The 16,694-nt window shown below is 43.2% G+C and overlaps 1 protein-coding gene across 1 annotated transcript in view; it reads right to left on the bottom strand.

The window, feature by feature from the left end:
• Positions 1-2,388: 2,388 nt before the first annotated feature.
• Positions 2,389-16,694, bottom strand: part of gpc3 (glypican 3) — a 98,285-nt gene continuing 83,979 nt past the window's right edge. The window contains exons 7-8 of the mRNA XM_040120219.1: positions 16,368-16,554; positions 2,389-4,237 (exon numbers count right to left, since the gene is read on the bottom strand). Of these exons, the coding sequence (XP_039976153.1) occupies positions 4,062-4,237; positions 16,368-16,554 (363 nt within the window). The 3' untranslated portion in view covers positions 2,389-4,061. The remainder of the gene's footprint in view (positions 4,238-16,367; positions 16,555-16,694) is intronic.

The following is a 16,694-nucleotide window of genomic DNA, read 5'->3' as shown; positions in this document are numbered from 1 at the left end:
ACAGTGAGGGGCAGAGAGGCTATCTTATGCCCAGAGTGGTTCTTCAGCAGCTGGGAGTGAGAAATATATTTCCAGAGAAAAACACACATGACTCACATGCTGCTTTGAGGATTCTGGGAGCTAGGAGCATAGTCAAGAGACACATAAATTATAAGATTCATGAAGGACTTTGAAGTGAGTCAGAGGGTGAAAAGCACATACAGGAATATACATACTTGTAACATTGTGTGTCCAACTCATAACCTCTGCAGCAAATCATCCATTTTCTCTGTCTCATTTTTCATTGCTCTTAAAGGAAAAATCCAACCTGAGTACCTGAATTCGTGTTCCAGAAATTATTTTGTGATCTGTCTGTTGTGCCTTTGGTTTACTCACTTTTCTTCAACCTACCTTATCGACTGCTACTTCAGTTAATAACTAGCTCTGTTTCCCAGAATGACTTTGGACAACCCCAGAAAACTTGTTGCATAAGAGAGCCAAAGCTAACTTTTGAAAAAATCAGTCTAGCAATTTATTTTCCCATTCTGTCCATATTGTAAGGTTAAACTAGCCTCAAAGTTAAACTAAACTACAATTTCATTTCATTTAACTCAGCCTGAACCTGTGTTCATATTAGCTGATTTCTTGTTGGGGGGGTACGTTTGACATATCCTTCCTGCCAGCATAATTTTCCATTGAGATAGAAGCTGTGTTAACAGTTACTAGCAGCATTTAACTTAACATGTCTGAGTCAACTAACAACAACTTGTGCAGCTGCATTGGTCTTATCCATATCTATCTATTTCCATGTGAGTTGTCTAATTTTTCATTTCACAGATTTAATAAGCACACAAAACAATACACCTGGGGGCTTTAAAGGTACTATATGTACGTTTTCTCTGGCTCCGAATGTGGTTTCTAGCTGGGAGCGGCCGTTGGTGGAGGTGACAATGGTTGCCTGCCAAGATCTACAGCCATCGTTGCTTTTACAAGACAAGAGGTTAGAATACAGGGCTACTTCTTCAAACCCTCATGCTGAACTGAGGGCAGACTGGACGCTACAGTGACTCACTACAATTGTACAGGAAACCCCAGAGAAAAAAAGCAACAAGAGAACCTGAGAAAACTATAAGTCAACACACTAAGAAGTGAAACCTAGACCAGCAATGAGTTAGGTCAGAGACCTAACTCCAGTTAGGCCTTTGCAAAACTGGACCAGAGGCCTGGTCCAATTTTGTAAACATTCCCCTTCCCCACACCCCAACAGCTCGGTACAGGAATTGATCCGTTCTATTCTAAATCAAATCCAAACCCAACCCGACCTATTAATATAAATCCTTTGACCTGTAACGTTACCTAAACACGTAGGCCACATGGCCAATCACTGTAAAACTCATGTAAACCTTATTTACGCAGGGCTTACACGATGGCTGGTCTGAGGTTATCTGCTGTTTCGTGTGATGTACTGTCCCATTTATACAATACTTGTTCAGTCAGCTGCCACTTGTGGTTGATGTAATGGAAAATGGCACAAAGATAACTGATTTTGGTGTAAACATCTGTCCACATTATCAAAGTGACTGCCCCGCTGCTATCAGTTAGCTGCATTCTCAGTTTTGGAATTATGATGGATTGAGGGGTAAGAGATTGTGTCGTAGGCATTCACATAAACTAAAATTATGAAGACTAATTAGGCTTGATGTAATTACACTGGTTTAGATGTTTTTAAAAAAAATTACCTTATTTTAATTTCTGCTTTATTATTTCATGTAGTTCATTTTTACCCATGTCCGTTCCGTGAATTAATATAAATGTATATTTTAAGCTATTACACAGCTAAAACTGCGCACCCAAGGGGCACCCGACCAGGTACCCGACCAGGTGCAGGACTCTGAGTTAGTTAAGTGCCCGAATCAGGATTCAGCAATATTCTAATCAAAATCTGGTGACAGTTTTGGGCTGGTTGCAGCAGATCAGCTTAGTGTTAAACTCTTAATAAATAGTAGGTAAGGATGTTTTCCCCAACTTTAGCCTTGATTGCTGCTTATTTAGCCACGAATATTTAATGTTAACAACTTCAGATTTAAACAAAATTTTCAGGGGGCTTTAAGGTGGAGTTGCTCTTTAAATTTGATGTGCTAGATTTGTGAGAAGGCTTACAGCTTGGATTTTTCCTGTAAAATGCATATTTGAATATCAAAGATATGTTTGATTTATAAATATGTTTCTTAATTTTTATTAAACATATAGCTAAATACACTCTGGACTAATAAACCATGACTCTGCCTCATGAGAAAAGCACTGAATAAAAAAAAGACTCGTATGTCTTTCAAAACATCTCTAATATTGTTAACATCCACATGTATGGACACATAACCACAAAAAAGTACAACATGTTAAGTTTATTTTACATTGTACTTTCCCCATCAACATTCACCTGAAAAACAAACAAACAAAAAAACATGTCACTGGGCATCAGTTTTTATCCAACTCCACTCCCTGATCTGCCATGCCTGGATGTTTGCTGGGTGATAGCAGACCTTTCTCTAACTAATAACATTAATTAGGGCTGCATCCTGTTTAGGTGTTCAGGTGTAAGGACCCTGGTGCTCTGCATGCTGAACCACTGACATGAATTACTGGCACACATACAGTATAAGAGCCGGAACCATTGTTACTGTTATTAGTTACACCTATGATTCTCCTGATATGACTGGTCAAATAGTTTGGAGGGAGTAGAGTCAGCACTTACAGCTGTGAAATCAGCTGGGTGGCAGCAGCGGATTCATTTACACATCCATTGCATGTTCTCCAGTCTTAACAAAGCTGGAGCTGGAATCCAATTTTCACCACATTTCATTATGAAAAGCAAACAAAATTAAACAAACAATAAAGGAATCTGAATTCTGGTTTAAACTGAACATTGAAGAACAAATGATTCAATACAAAGGTAACAATTTTAGAATGTAAGAGCACAATGCAAACCAACATAAATCAATTTACACATATTTTTATACATACTTATATTTCATATTACTCCTTGCCTTACCTACAGTGCTAAAGAATAAGCTAGAAATGCAGCAATGCTTCACACTCCAGCCAATAATTCAGTCCACAAACAACATTTTCTTGTGAAATATGTCAATATTGTAAATCAACATATTTTTGTAAACATGGCACCAACACAGAGAAACACACATCTGTACAGTTATCAGGCTGATTTGGAGACTTGTGTTCTGTTGATAGCCCTTGAGTCTTTTTTTTAATCATAGGGCTGTTACTGTTAAAATTATCAGCCTTATGAAAGCCTTATGAAATAAAGCAAACACTGACGGTAGAAGTGAAAACACTGGAGTTGAGGGAATCCGTCTGAAATAATGTAGCTATCACTAGGACACAAACAATGAGAGAGAATGAAGGAGATTTAAGTAGTAACAGAATATTTGCAGGTACAGTGCATCTCTAAATGAAGGTTTCACCTCAGCCTTCTGGGATAAGGAGTTTACTAAAACAAGCAACCAGGTGATGTCCAGTCCTGGGAGGAGATCATTCACTGCCATGGAAGAGAGTAGCAGAAGCCTTCCTCTTCCTCTCAGCTTGTTCCTGCAGGGCACTGGGAGTGGGAGCATTTTAAAAAGGTCACTTTGTGTCTGTTTTCCAAGTAGCTCCTCACTTGTAGGCCAATAACAAGGCCTACTAATGATGGGGGTTCTCGCCATTTTGTAACTATACAGAAGTTGATATGAGAGCAGAGAGGAGGTGAGGCAAGAGGGCTCAAAAATTGTAACAACCATAGTGGGAGTGGACCACAGGGCAAGTTTCTTATTTACACAATGCCATGGGTTTATCTTCTGTGCTTTAATAGGTTTGTTGAGAACATCCAGTGATTTTGAATAAAACAAAACACGTTCTTGCTGAGACAGATAAAGAGAAATGTAACATTTTCTGTTGTTCATGCTTCCTGTGATTAGCCACTGAACTTTACATCAGGAACCAGTACATAACAAAAAATTTTTCATGTTCCACAGATTTTGTATCGAATCCTACGGTAAAGAGGTGATGGGAGAGTGTGAGGGCACTGGTCAGTGCTGACAAAGCAGGAGCAGAGCAAGCGTCACAGGGAGTGTCGGGACCAGGTAGCTCCTCCAGAGCGGAGCCGCAGGTGAGGAGACACCTCCGACGCCGGTAGTGGCCAACCGAGGGGTCAGTAGCTGCTCCTGGAAGGTGAAGTCGTCCATTGCTAGGTTATCAGCAAGGTCTGAGAGGGAGACAGACAGAGATGGAGACGAAGAAGATGGATGGGAGATAGTGAGAGGAGCCAAAGAATAAAAAATATGAGAGAAGCAGGACGAAGGATGGAGACAATTAGAACAAACACTGTCACAAAAGCTGAAAAACACATGTGGAATGTCTGTCCTCCCATTGCATGATGTCTTACACAGCTGTAAAAACAATGTTACATCGGGAGAATGAGAAACCCAAGCTCCACATATAACCAGATGTCACATGTTATTGTTGTAGACACATGCTAAATCACACAGACATATGTTTTACTGGGAGTGAGTATTGAAATTTGTATTTAAGTGGTGGTCTTTAAGAGGATATACCTTTATTGTTTAAAAAAAAGAGGAACGTTTGTTGTATTATGAAATGAGACATAAAGTATACTAAACCTACATAGTTGTGAGAGGATGTTGTGAGTTTAAATCCCCGAATTAGTTATCAAGCACCAAGTGGGGGATGGGAACAGCTAACGCCTCAATTTTTACTTATTGATTTTATAGAGCACTGGCTTCGTTTTAGGTGTCAGTGAGGGTTGGATTTGGCATTTTTTTTTTGCTGGGAGATACTCTAGGGACAAATATGACCAGGATCACGTGACCAACAAAAGCTGTTGCAGACACTGTGTTTCCAAATGTGACAAGCTCATTCATATTTGCCTTGAAGAGGACCCTGTGAGGTTCTAAACCATTCTGCATCTTAAAGGAATACTTGGTCATTTTAAGAAATTGTATTCTTACTGAGACTTAGACAAGAAGATATATATACCACTCTTATGTCTGTGTGTTAATGATTGAGCTACAGCTGGGAGCTAGTTAGCTTAGCCTAAAGACTGAAGCAGGGGGAAACAGCCTAACTCTCGCCAGGCTTCAAAAATACACCCATCAGGACCTTAAAGATAATTAACACATTTTAGATCTTTTTTAAAAATCCGTGCACAAACAGTAATCTGAAAACGTCAAGTTGTGGTTTAACTTGGAGTTATGTGCTGCAACTATTTTTTGGTGAACAGCATAAAAAGTTCTGGGAAAATCAATATTTTGATATATTTACATTTTGGTTTGTGTATGGATTAAACAAAGGAGATATAATGTGCTCATTTGTGAGATTATTAGGTGCTGCTGGGTGTATTTTAGAAATGTTGACAGAGCAAGGCCGCTTTGCTTCTAGTCTTTACGCTAAGCTAGGCTAATTCAATTCCAGACAGGAGACTGGTATCAATGTTCTAATATAACTCTAGGCAAGTAAGAAACTTACTATTTCCTGCATGTGAAACCGACTGAGTATTTGGCCTCTGCATTTCTTTAAATGTTCAGAAAACAGGCCAGCTTCTTTTACATTATACATGTAAAAGCAAAATGGATCCCCATGTTGAATCAGTAGACACACAGATGACGGTCAGAGGTTGTATTTGTGTAGAAAATAAAACTAATCCTCTACCTTTCTGAGTAGAAAATATATCCACTGGATCTTATAAAATGGTTTAATTTGGGAATATAATCCTCACAAATGACCAAAATTAATTTGCCTGATGCAGAGAAGTTGGCTTAAAATTGACTCCAGGAGACATTAATTGTCAGGAGACATTTAATTCAATTCCTACCACGTGCAGCTATCATTTATTTTTGTGCATAACACTTTTGTTTTCACTGTGTCTTTAATCATACTCTGTATTGCGTGTCTGCGGTGCGGTTCTCTGGGACTGTAAGATGATAGTTGAATGACTTCAGGGACGGTGAGGAGAAAAAATTATACCGGTGTGGGCTTGCGCTCTGTACACCACCGGTGACAGCGTCCACTGCAACCAGCCTGCTGTCATCATTAACTTTCACCTCTTCCTCCACAACTACTGTAAAGATGCCCGTTAAGCAAGGCACTTAACTCATTTGCACAGTAGACTCTGGTTAGACTGGGAATCTCCCAGGTGGCAGTTTGTTTTATTATACCTGGATATGGATATGAGTATAAATATAACTATAGGTTTAAAAAAGTGAAGAGCTCTTCAGTTTTCCACGCGTGTTCTGCTTTACTCCTCACCAGCTCTGTTTTCCTCCCTTCTTCTCCATCTGTTCTGTCTGCTGCAATGACTTCATGATCACCTGCTGCTGTGCTCTTACTTACTGCTGTCTTACTGCTCTGCATCCACAGCTGTTCTCCTACTGACGCTGAGCAGAGCTCTACCTCTGTGTGTGTGTGTGTGTGTGTGTGTGTGTGTGTGTGTGTGTGTGTGTGTGTGTGTGTGTGTGTGTGTGTGTGTGTGACATATTCTGTGCTACTTTGTCTGACAGAGAGCTGTGAGGGAGACTGAAATAAGAAGGCTAAGTTATGAGAGAGGGCAGGAGGATATCAGTAGTAAAGCAGCTCGATGGTTAAAAACGCCAGTTATGAGCTGAGCTGTCCTCTTCAAGCCAGATGCAGAACACCTCTCCAGACACACACACATGCACACTGGTGCATTTCTGACATACCTCTCCCTCACATAGTGTTGTGGGCTGTGCACATATACACTTAGTTTCTCTCTCGCACACACGTACACATGCACACTGTCACATCTGAGCTCCTAAAATAACAGATAGGTCCAAATTGAATTAGCTGTCTCATCTGATCTGTGTACTCTCCTCCCCTGTGGGAGGGTGATCCAGTGGGAGGAAGTGGCTGATGTGAGCCACTGTGTGATAAGGGGGGGGGGCAGCCATGAGTCCAACTAAAGCCTCGACCTGCTCTCCTTGAGTAGAAACACAGAGAATGGGTCCCTTCCTCCGGGGTCCCTGGTGCCCACAGCTGCCAGGCACCATCTCAAACAGAGGAGGCAAATAAATAAACTTCCAGAGCTCCAAACTGCATCTCCTACGAATTTCTTTGCAGTTACGATATCGTTTGAATGGTGGCCAGGGGACAATTAACTTTTTTTCTCCTCCTGTGTCCTCTGACATGGCAGTGGGCAGACATTCTTCAGGGCTCTGAAAGAACGATTTGTCACTGTCGACAGCAGCGCACTGTACTGCCGAGCCAATTAAGCTCAAGGTGCAATTCGATACAGCTTTTATATACACTGTGGATAAGAGGGAGGGCGGGGGGGCATGCGCGTCTGCATTTGTGTGTTTGTGTGCGGATGATTGAGTGGGGTGTGTGCGTGCCTGTCCCTGTGTGTGTTTGTGAAATAGCGAGAGACAAAGTAGGAGAGCATTGTGTTGGTGTGCTTTACAGCTGCAATAATGTGGGTGAAGAAAAGTCCCAGGCTGTGAAAAAAATCCCTCAAACCAGAGGGAAAAAAAGGGCCTTTTCTGCTAGTTTAAACACTTCGACATGAGCAGCACCATAGAGGGGCCTTGTTCTGCAGGCTTTAAAAACAACCCAAAGGGGACTGAACACTATGCAAACTTAGATCCCCTACACTCCTACTCGGGGCTGGGACTAATAATATCCTGGTATTAGTGATGAACACCTGTGCCTCTGTGTGTGTAGCAAAGTATAGATAGAGTGAGAGTGAAAGAGAGGAAAACAGACAGAAGTAATCCAGATTCAGCTTCTTTCTTTCTTTTTCCTTTTCCTTGTGGGGCCTTTTAGGTAGGAGCCGGGACAGTGGACAGGCAGGGACAATAAGGCAAATAGATGGATAACTTCTGGCTATAAATAGAGCCACGATCCTGACTGTGATTAATGTGACCAATGTGGGCCCTTGTGTCCTTCAGCGGAGCCGAGCCCTCCTCCTGCTCATCCGTCAAACCTTCCATTTAGAGACTATTACTCCTCGAAAGACGCCACCTTGCTAACGTATCCCTGCTAGCTTTATTGTGGCCTTATGAGCTCGAGTTACGACCCAGGGGTGAGGTCAACAGTCCACCCATTGCTTGGTTACACTGAAGTTTCTGGACTTTAGGCTTTAAACTTTATGTTCTCTTTAGCAACTATTCCTCAGGAGAACAGAGAAAAATAAATCCAGACTTTGGTTTTCAGGGGGAGCGGATGTTTTTCTGGATCCCCCTTACAGGTCAACACTGGCTGGAGTGTGTGTGTGTGTGTGTGTGTGTGTGTGTGTGTGTGTGTGTGTGTGTGTGTGTGTGTGTGTGTGTGTGTGTGTGTCTGTCTGTCTGTTGAGAGGAGAACAGGGAAAGAGGCCAGGGGGAGAGAGTCTGGAGTTTTGTTTTCAGCAGTGCTCGGTGCCTGAGGCTTGTCGTTTACAGCTTGCAGTTGTCACAACAAGCAAACTAGGTAGAAAAATTGCAACATTGAGTGGAAAGCCACATTTTCTAGCAAACCACAACAGGTGATGATTACATGGTATAGAAAGTCACAGGAAAGGATTCATTTGTGCTGTCTTCCATTTTCAACAAACATATTTCTTAAATGCAGCTGAATTGCTTTTAGGAGAAGGTGCACATCAGTAGCCAGTTGACACATTATTATAACCCCTCTGGCAAGTGTGTACTTTCATGGTCCAGCACAGTTTATTCAGTACATGTGTGCTATGCACAAAGGCCTTTTTTTGGTCAGATAAGTATGTGGAATGTTAAGTCTCCAAACACAGGTGCTCCTTACGAAATGGGAGATATGGTTTAGATTGCTGCTACATTGGCAGACGATGTGTGCACATAACACACCTAAGCTGGTCAAATTTGATCTGGGTTTTCAAGATTCAACAGCTTAAAAGATATTATGGTTTCTAAGGTAAAGCAAATATTATATCCCTCCTCTCATCTCCATAGAGCAAACTGTTCACTTGGATATTAAACGTAGCAAATTAAGAAATTGAGTAGCTGGAGTGTGTGTGTGTTTGTGTGTGTATGTGTGTGTGTGTGTGTGTGTGTGTGTGTGTGTGTGTGTGTGTGTGTGTGTGTGTGTGTGTGTGTGTGTTTGTGTGTGTGTGTTTGTGTGTGTGTTTGTGTGTGTGTGTGTGTGTGTGTGTGTGTGTGTTTTTGTGTGTGTATGTATGCAGTCCTTTGTCAGGAGCCGCCCCTACAGCTGCAAAGAAGACAATGGTTCTGTAAAAACATGATAGGAGCCTCTGGATTGATTGGTTCTTATCTTGCAGAGAGTAACAGAAAAAGAGCTGGATTGTGATTATTGGCTTGTTGGTCACATTCTGTAACTTCTGTGACTTGGCCAAGGCTAATGTCCAGGGACACTGCTGATTGAAAGCTGGGAAATAACTGAGGGAGTGGTATGGGATGCTTCTGTCCATGGGCTGGCGGGAATGTGACCGTCTGCCTCCACACCCACAGGCTGACCACAGGGGCGCTCGGAGAGACTGGGAATGTCGGGCCAAGACAAACGGGACGCCCAGAGGAGGCCCTGCCCCGGGCCTTAGCAACAGCACCAATCTCTGAGCTGCTCTGGCCTCACAACCTCCACAACACTCACTGTTATTCTAGGCTGAGGGACCCTCCCACACAGAGGGCAAGAGAGTAAGACAGGGAGACGAGATGCCAAAGAGGATTGAGGACATAAACGGAGATCATGGAGTTCTGAAAAGTTTAAAAGGAAAAGTACAGAAGACTTTGAAATGTAGTTAGGACACAAATATTGTAGCAAAACAGAAAACAGAGCAACAACACTGATAAAAAAAGGGAAGGAGACAGATGGCTGTGTGATACTAAATCTGAAAAACTAAAACTCCAAACTGAGTCCTGAATGTGTGGGTTTGTTCTGATAAGAAAGGAATATACCCAGCTGTCAAAAAGGGGAAACCAACTCTCCCAGACACTTTCTTAATTGTGGTTTTGTGGGACAAAATGCAAGTCAACACCTATTAATCATCATGGGCGGTGAAAGGAGGTGGTGTCAGTGATGGGATGACCAGCATGTTGCACCCACTGACCTCATTCTATGCTGTCCAAATTAAATTTACTTTGATGTGTTTATCGTATCGATTTCCAGTAACAGCTAATATGGTTGTAGAAAGGAGAAAGAGAAGGAGGCTGAAGAGATTTAAAAGCGCGAAACGGAGACATAAATTTAACTTAGAATTCCTCGTAGTCCCGTCGCTGTGAGGGCAGACTGTGTGCGCGAGTGAGAGCGGTAGAAACCATAACAAACCAAACGTACAAAGAGTTGATTCTGTGCTGAGGGCAAGGGGCTCGTTCAGGGTGGGGAGCTCTGCTGTGTGCAGAGAAGGCCTGTGAACCACGGCAGCTCGGAGGTCGGTGCTGACGGAGGGTCAGAGGTTGGCAGGGAGTGCCAGTTAAGGGCGTTTTTGAAAAGATTGGACATTGGTGGTTCTCATCAGGGTGAGAAGGAGGCAGGAGTGGTTGTGCAGGGGGCCAAGCGGACGACTGGCAGGTAAATGTTTGAGTGTGGCCGGCGTTACATCCAGGCCATGCCCAGGGAGTCTCTGAGGAACACATTCTTTGGATACTATCTTTATCTTCTAATAATTAGGGAAGCTGACATCCCACACAGATCTGTTTACATACTCCTCCTGGGTCCAGCAGTCAGTCCAATGAAGGAAATCTAGCTGGCAGCTTAAGACGTGTGTTTGTTGTGCAAATGTCCCTGCCAACAAACAAGCAAAATTCTCCCTACATTCCTGTCATAGAGAGGCAGAGTAGAAATACAGCGAAAAGTGACAATTTGGCTAGTCTGTCTGTACACACTGAGAGCTCCTGTTGAGCAGTTTCACTATCTATCTCAGCCCTTTTCAGTGGTTAGCCTATGGTTTCCTCCAGCAGCTCGGGACTCCTGAAAAGTTAACTGCATTGTTGAGTTACTTTCAAGAATAGGCTGGAAAAACAGAGTAAAGGCAAGAAAAAGATGGATAGAGGGAGGATTTAGGAGTTGCAGGTGAGAGTAGAGGGTTAAGATTCAAAATGCAAACCACCCAAACACTCAACCAGGCTTTTAAGACATTCCCACAAAATGGCTGCTGTGTGTCACTGCGGCGGTGAGCAGCAGAGCAGCGGGCCTCGAGAATGGCCCCGCTGTGTGCAGAGTGTTTGTGGACTGCGGCTGAGCTGATGGACACGACCCAGGAATGGGCCTGGAATCAATTTAGTGCGACTAAAAAGTGCCTGTGAATGTAAATAAAGCTCTTGAGCAAACAAACGCTTTTCCAAGAGGCAAACACAAACACAGAAAAATGCATAGGCCTACAAAATGAATCAAACGCTGGTGGGCCCCCATGTGGAGATGATGAGAACCCAGTCGGCTCTGTGCGCTTGTATCCACAGAAATTAAAACCAGGGCCCTTCTTCCTGCCTTCTGGCTAATCTTAAAGGTTTTATCCCTGGATTGATTTGAGAAAGCTCCATGGCGGAAGACCAACAAGGGTCCAATAAGAGGGTAACTTCATCCCTCTGTCCCTCTCCTCCCTCTTTTCCCTTTTTTTTCCCCATCTTCCCCTCCACTGCCACCACATTCAGCCCCAGAACTGGCGACACACAGGGCCCTGCGGCTGGCTCCAGTAAGAGCGAGAGTGAGAGACTGCACCTCTTACTAGCCAAGCCTGTTTACACAGATGGTGGCAAGCTTCATTATTTTTGTGAGGGGCGTGGTGGAGGTGGAGAAGGAGGAAGATTGGCTGAATTTACAGAGGTTGTTTATAAGCTCAAGGAGGGACGGAGTCAGAGAACACTGGGTCAGAACATTGCCAGTGTGTTACATTTTATCAGCCTTTCCACCACCCCCACCACCCAGCCTTTCAGCACCTCCTCTTCCCCATGGTTGTTATGTTTTCATCAATTAAGAGAATTCTCCAGAAATATTATGTATCCATTTTGGAAAACATTTATTACTTTAATTTCACCATTCATCATATAAAACATTAACAGATTTTAGTTGGCTAAAGTATAAGTTTGTCTGCCAAGGATGAGAAAAGCAGGTATTATTTCCAAATCTGTTCTTGGGATGAGGATTTTAATTTTCAGTGATGCTGCAGATGGGCTTAAAGTGAGCAACAACATCTGTCTCTGTTATATCTTTGGATATAAAAATAAATCCTAATTATGCTGTTTCATAGCAAAACATTGGATTGGTTGCAGAAATCAATATATGATATAACAAGTTTTTCAGTGTTGGAGATATTTGAAAAGAGTTTTGACTCTTTGTAATGTTACTCTTTGTAATGTTTCTGGTCTGTAGGTCTAGACTAAGGATATACAACTATGCTGGCATCTCTGTGAGGCTGTTACTTGCATCACTTACATACAGCAGTAATGTGAACTAAATGCTAATGTCAGTATGCTAACATGCTCACAATGAAAATGCTAATATGCTGATATTAAGCAGGTATAATGCCTACTATGTTCACCATCTTACTTTAGCGTCTTAGCATGCTAATGTTTGCCAATTGGCAGTAAAGGATCACAAATATTGATATTTGTGGAGATATTTAGTGATTGACAGACATTAGTCAAATTTTCAATTTCATTTTCAATGAGTCCCAAGACACTGCCACCCTTATAGCCTCGCTGCTTGCATGGCTAACAATAAACTGTCTTAAACATTTCAAGTCAAGTCCCAAGTTAATACAACTGTGACTGTTGTTAGACTTGAGTCCAAATCATGAGAATGAGCTCTGCATCTCTGATAGCAACATTGAATTAATTGAAAAATTGATTCAACATTCCTCTTTTTTTATATGTTTTGATAGATAACACCCTGTTGGGGGTAGACCACATAAAGTGATTCACTGGTGATGTCTGCATGTCTTTGTGCATTGGTATCATTCTCTTTGCCGTTGAAAGCCATAGAAGACTCAGGCCATATGGGTACGCAGGTTCCCCCTCCATCCAAACACCTGCACTCATCCTCGCACATCTGCAACGTCCGAGCCCGTCTCCTTCTGTCTCACGCTAACCTGTGGCACGCAGAGCCTCTACCCGGCAACCACATGTGGGGCCGAATCTGTAACTGGGAGCACATTCATGAGGGCAGTAGCTCAGATAATAAGCTCTATGAAACTATATGGAGCTTAAACAAGGAGGAAACAGCATACGTGCCGGACGTATCCAGAGCTGCCAGAGCTAATGTCAGCAGTGTCTGGATTATGGCTACTTTGATGAAGACATGTGGCAAACACTACTGTGGAGGACCGGCGCCGTGTGACTCACCTATCAGGTGCTGAGGGTCAGGGGTCACAGCTGCAGTTAATTAACATACCAGGTTCTCGTATTGGCTGCACGTACGGCTGTTAATTTGACCCACATACAGAGTAAAGAATGTTTAGGTTTCCCAGTGTATCAACCTTTAGAGTTATCAAAGGTGTTTTTGTCTCTTTCTGTTCTTTACCCGCATTCTTTCATCACCTTCTTCTTACTTTTACTCACTCCTTTGTTCTAGCTACAAAATTTGCAGCAGAACTGAAAGGTGAGCCCAGCCCAGCCTCTTAGCGTAAGCTGCATGTTTCACATTACAGGAATATTTCTACTTTGTATTTTGCTAACCCTTGGCGATGTTAAAAAGCTCACGAGTTTAGAAAAAAAGAACAGCTTTCCTCCAGAGTGCTTACAGTGACCAAATGTCTGAGCACAGGAACATAACAACAGGTCTATTCACACGGCTCCTGCTGAGCAAGCGAGGTACAGTGCACAGCCAAGGGTCCATCCAGCTCAGTAAGAAAACCCACGACGCAGAGCTCTGGGCTGCTCGGCTGTGACAGAGCCCACCAAATGTTGGCTTTCAGACTGCTGAATGCTTCCAAACTGCATCAAAAACCTATTTTAACACATTATTTAGTTTAGCAGTTACCTGTAAGACTCAAGTGCTTTAGAATTGAATGGTCAATGCCTGTTATAGAAAGAGACATTTCTGTGGATTAATTCCACCTTTTCGCAATGTGAATCATATTGTTTAAAGAGCTAACTTGAACATTACCTTTAGACTACAGTCAATTACTCAGTATTTGTCAGTGTTTTTGTGAGGCTGCAGTCTGAAAACATTTCAGTACAAATTGTGACAGCGGGAGAAAAAAAATGAAGTGGGGACGAGTGAATGAAGAGAGGCTTTGAGAAAAAACTGTGGGGAGGTTTGTGAGGAGATGGTGGCAGGTTCTTTGTTTCCCACAAAGGCTTTAAAATCTGAGCCCAGGTGTGCATGAAAGCACAGAAACACAGGTGAGCCCTCATCATGCGCGAAAGACATACGGCATCACAGATGAAAGAATTTTAAAAAACTACACAGACAGACAAACCCCCTTTATGACTTTTCTCTACTATTGCTACCATCACCATACATTTTACTGTCCAACATTATTCCATAATAATCGTTTATATGGGCTTACTTTAAACAATGTGCGTATATTGCAGCAAGTTATTTAAGACAAATCATTTGATCATCTGACCATCACTAGTATGTTACCATGTGTTTTTCATCCTATCACATGTGTGAAGTTGTAATTACATTTTTTATGTTGTTTTTTTTTTTTTTTATATGCAGAACTCCCATCACTCAAATAAAACAGTTGCAGCCTCAAATAATTTGGAAATTAAAGCTGTTCATATATTTAACAAATCTGACATATCACTAGAGGTGTCACAGTAAAGATTGTCTCTGGTGTGGAAGCTGTAACCAGTCCAGTGCCTGGTGGGGTTGGTTGGGGGGGGGGTCCCTGTCCTGGAATAGCTCTCCTGGCCTGGAATGCTTTGGGGAATATGCGGCGCTGGGTTTGATTGGTCGGGAGGGGAAGTGTATGTATGTCTGTGTGTGTGTTGTGGGTGAGTGGCATTAGTGATCAGAAGGTTATGGAATCTGTGTAGAGAATGAGTGAGAACAGATCAATCATTATGCAGATATGGGAAGATCCGCTGTGTGGCCAACAGGTTGACAGCTGGACTGCGGGGGGGTCTCAGCCCTGTCTCTGGCCCGTCTGCACTTCGTTGTTGTGCCTTCTGTCACCTTTCCCCAACTCTTCTGTGTGTGTACGTGTGTGTTTGCGTTACACCGTACTCTGCTCCAGGCTTTGTGAAAGCAGATCTGCCTCTTCCATCTTTGGAGCAGCAGAGCACAGACAGGCAGCCCATTAGGCCTCATACTCTGCAGGTTGACCTTTGAACTCCAGTCCCCTGTTTGACCAAAATGGGCTGAGCGGCCATGCTAGGTCAGCATTTTGCTGGGTCATCACAGGCTATCAGTGGCTATCTGTGTATCTGCCAATGAGCAGGGACTCTCCAAGGTCTGCAAACATTACTGGCTCATGTACAAACAGGCATATATGTGACTGCAGGGGCACTCACACACACGTATATGAGGAGCACACACACTTAAAGCACTAACATCTAATCTGCTAATTCACAGAGCAGATAAGAGACAATTTAGGGGTACTGAGATTGAGGTCAGACTATAACTAGAACTTTAATTTCCAACAGTGTCGACCATCAGCAGCTTGTAAACCACAGGAGACAGTGGTGTATCGAACCAGAACTGTACAGTCAGGCTAACAGGAGCATGTAAGAGAGGGCATGAGACTCTCACGGCCCAGCCTGCTGGAAGTGATGGCCCTGCAGGATTCCTGTGTTAACCCCAGGTTCCTGCTCTCGCTCCCTGTCCAACGAACCCAAATCTCTGCCACAACACCCCCGACAGGAGGACTACTCCCACTGCAATATTTGCTCAGCTGCGCTGGCTTTGTGTCTGTGTATCGAACCCCCTTGTTCCTGCTCCCTGTCTGTTCTCCCCCTTTTTTCCTGTTTAGTTTCTTTTCTTCCAACAGTTTGTAGCTTCATTTGTTCTTTGTTTTGCTTTCAGAGAACACGTCTGACGTTTTTCATAACGCTGACGGCGGGGAGGTCAAGAGGTTGAGGTGAGACGGCTACCTGAGGAAGTCTCACGTCTCCTGCAGCATAATGTCACGGTGGTGTCAACATGTACAGTAGTCATGTAAGCACCTCTCTGCTGTGCCCACTGCCTGTGTTTGGAGTGTGATCGCTCTGACTCACCCTAGAAGAAGTCAGATCTATTCATGCACTTACCAGTTTTAAATAACTCCAATTTGGTCAGCAGGTTTAAACGTAAACAACTCAGTAGCTTGTGCCCAACATTTTTTCACAGCCCATCTCATAAATGCAATTTAAGGTAATTTGAAGTTATCAATGTGGATGCAACACCTCATTTGAAACCACACATATTGCAGTTAAAGTTGATTTTGAGATCCAGTTTGATAATGTGTGTCTAACCTGCAAAGATGCGCAGCCGCTTGCGTCTCGGTGGCGGCCCCAGCCCTGACACCCCGGTGCACTCGTCTTCATCGTCACAGTCGCCGCTCTCGAATCCCTCTTCGCCCTCATCGCCCCACCCATCCAGTCCACCACCACGCGACCGGGCTCGCCAGCGTTTCTCAGATACCGTCACGAGCCGCAGCAACTGTGAAACAAACAGGAAGTGGTTAAAGGTAATGACATTAGAATGCTCTCCGCCTCTTCATGAATCATTCTGTGGCCGGAATGTGCCTGCGTGCATTAATGGTTTAACAAAGCTGTGAAAATAAATAAGGGTTGTCTCTT

This window comes from Xiphias gladius, chromosome 23, assembly GCF_016859285.1.
Source record: "Xiphias gladius isolate SHS-SW01 ecotype Sanya breed wild chromosome 23, ASM1685928v1, whole genome shotgun sequence".
In the NCBI taxonomy this organism is placed as follows: Eukaryota; Metazoa; Chordata; class Actinopteri; order Istiophoriformes; family Xiphiidae; genus Xiphias; species Xiphias gladius.
This window is presented reverse-complemented; position numbering and strand designations above follow the sequence as displayed.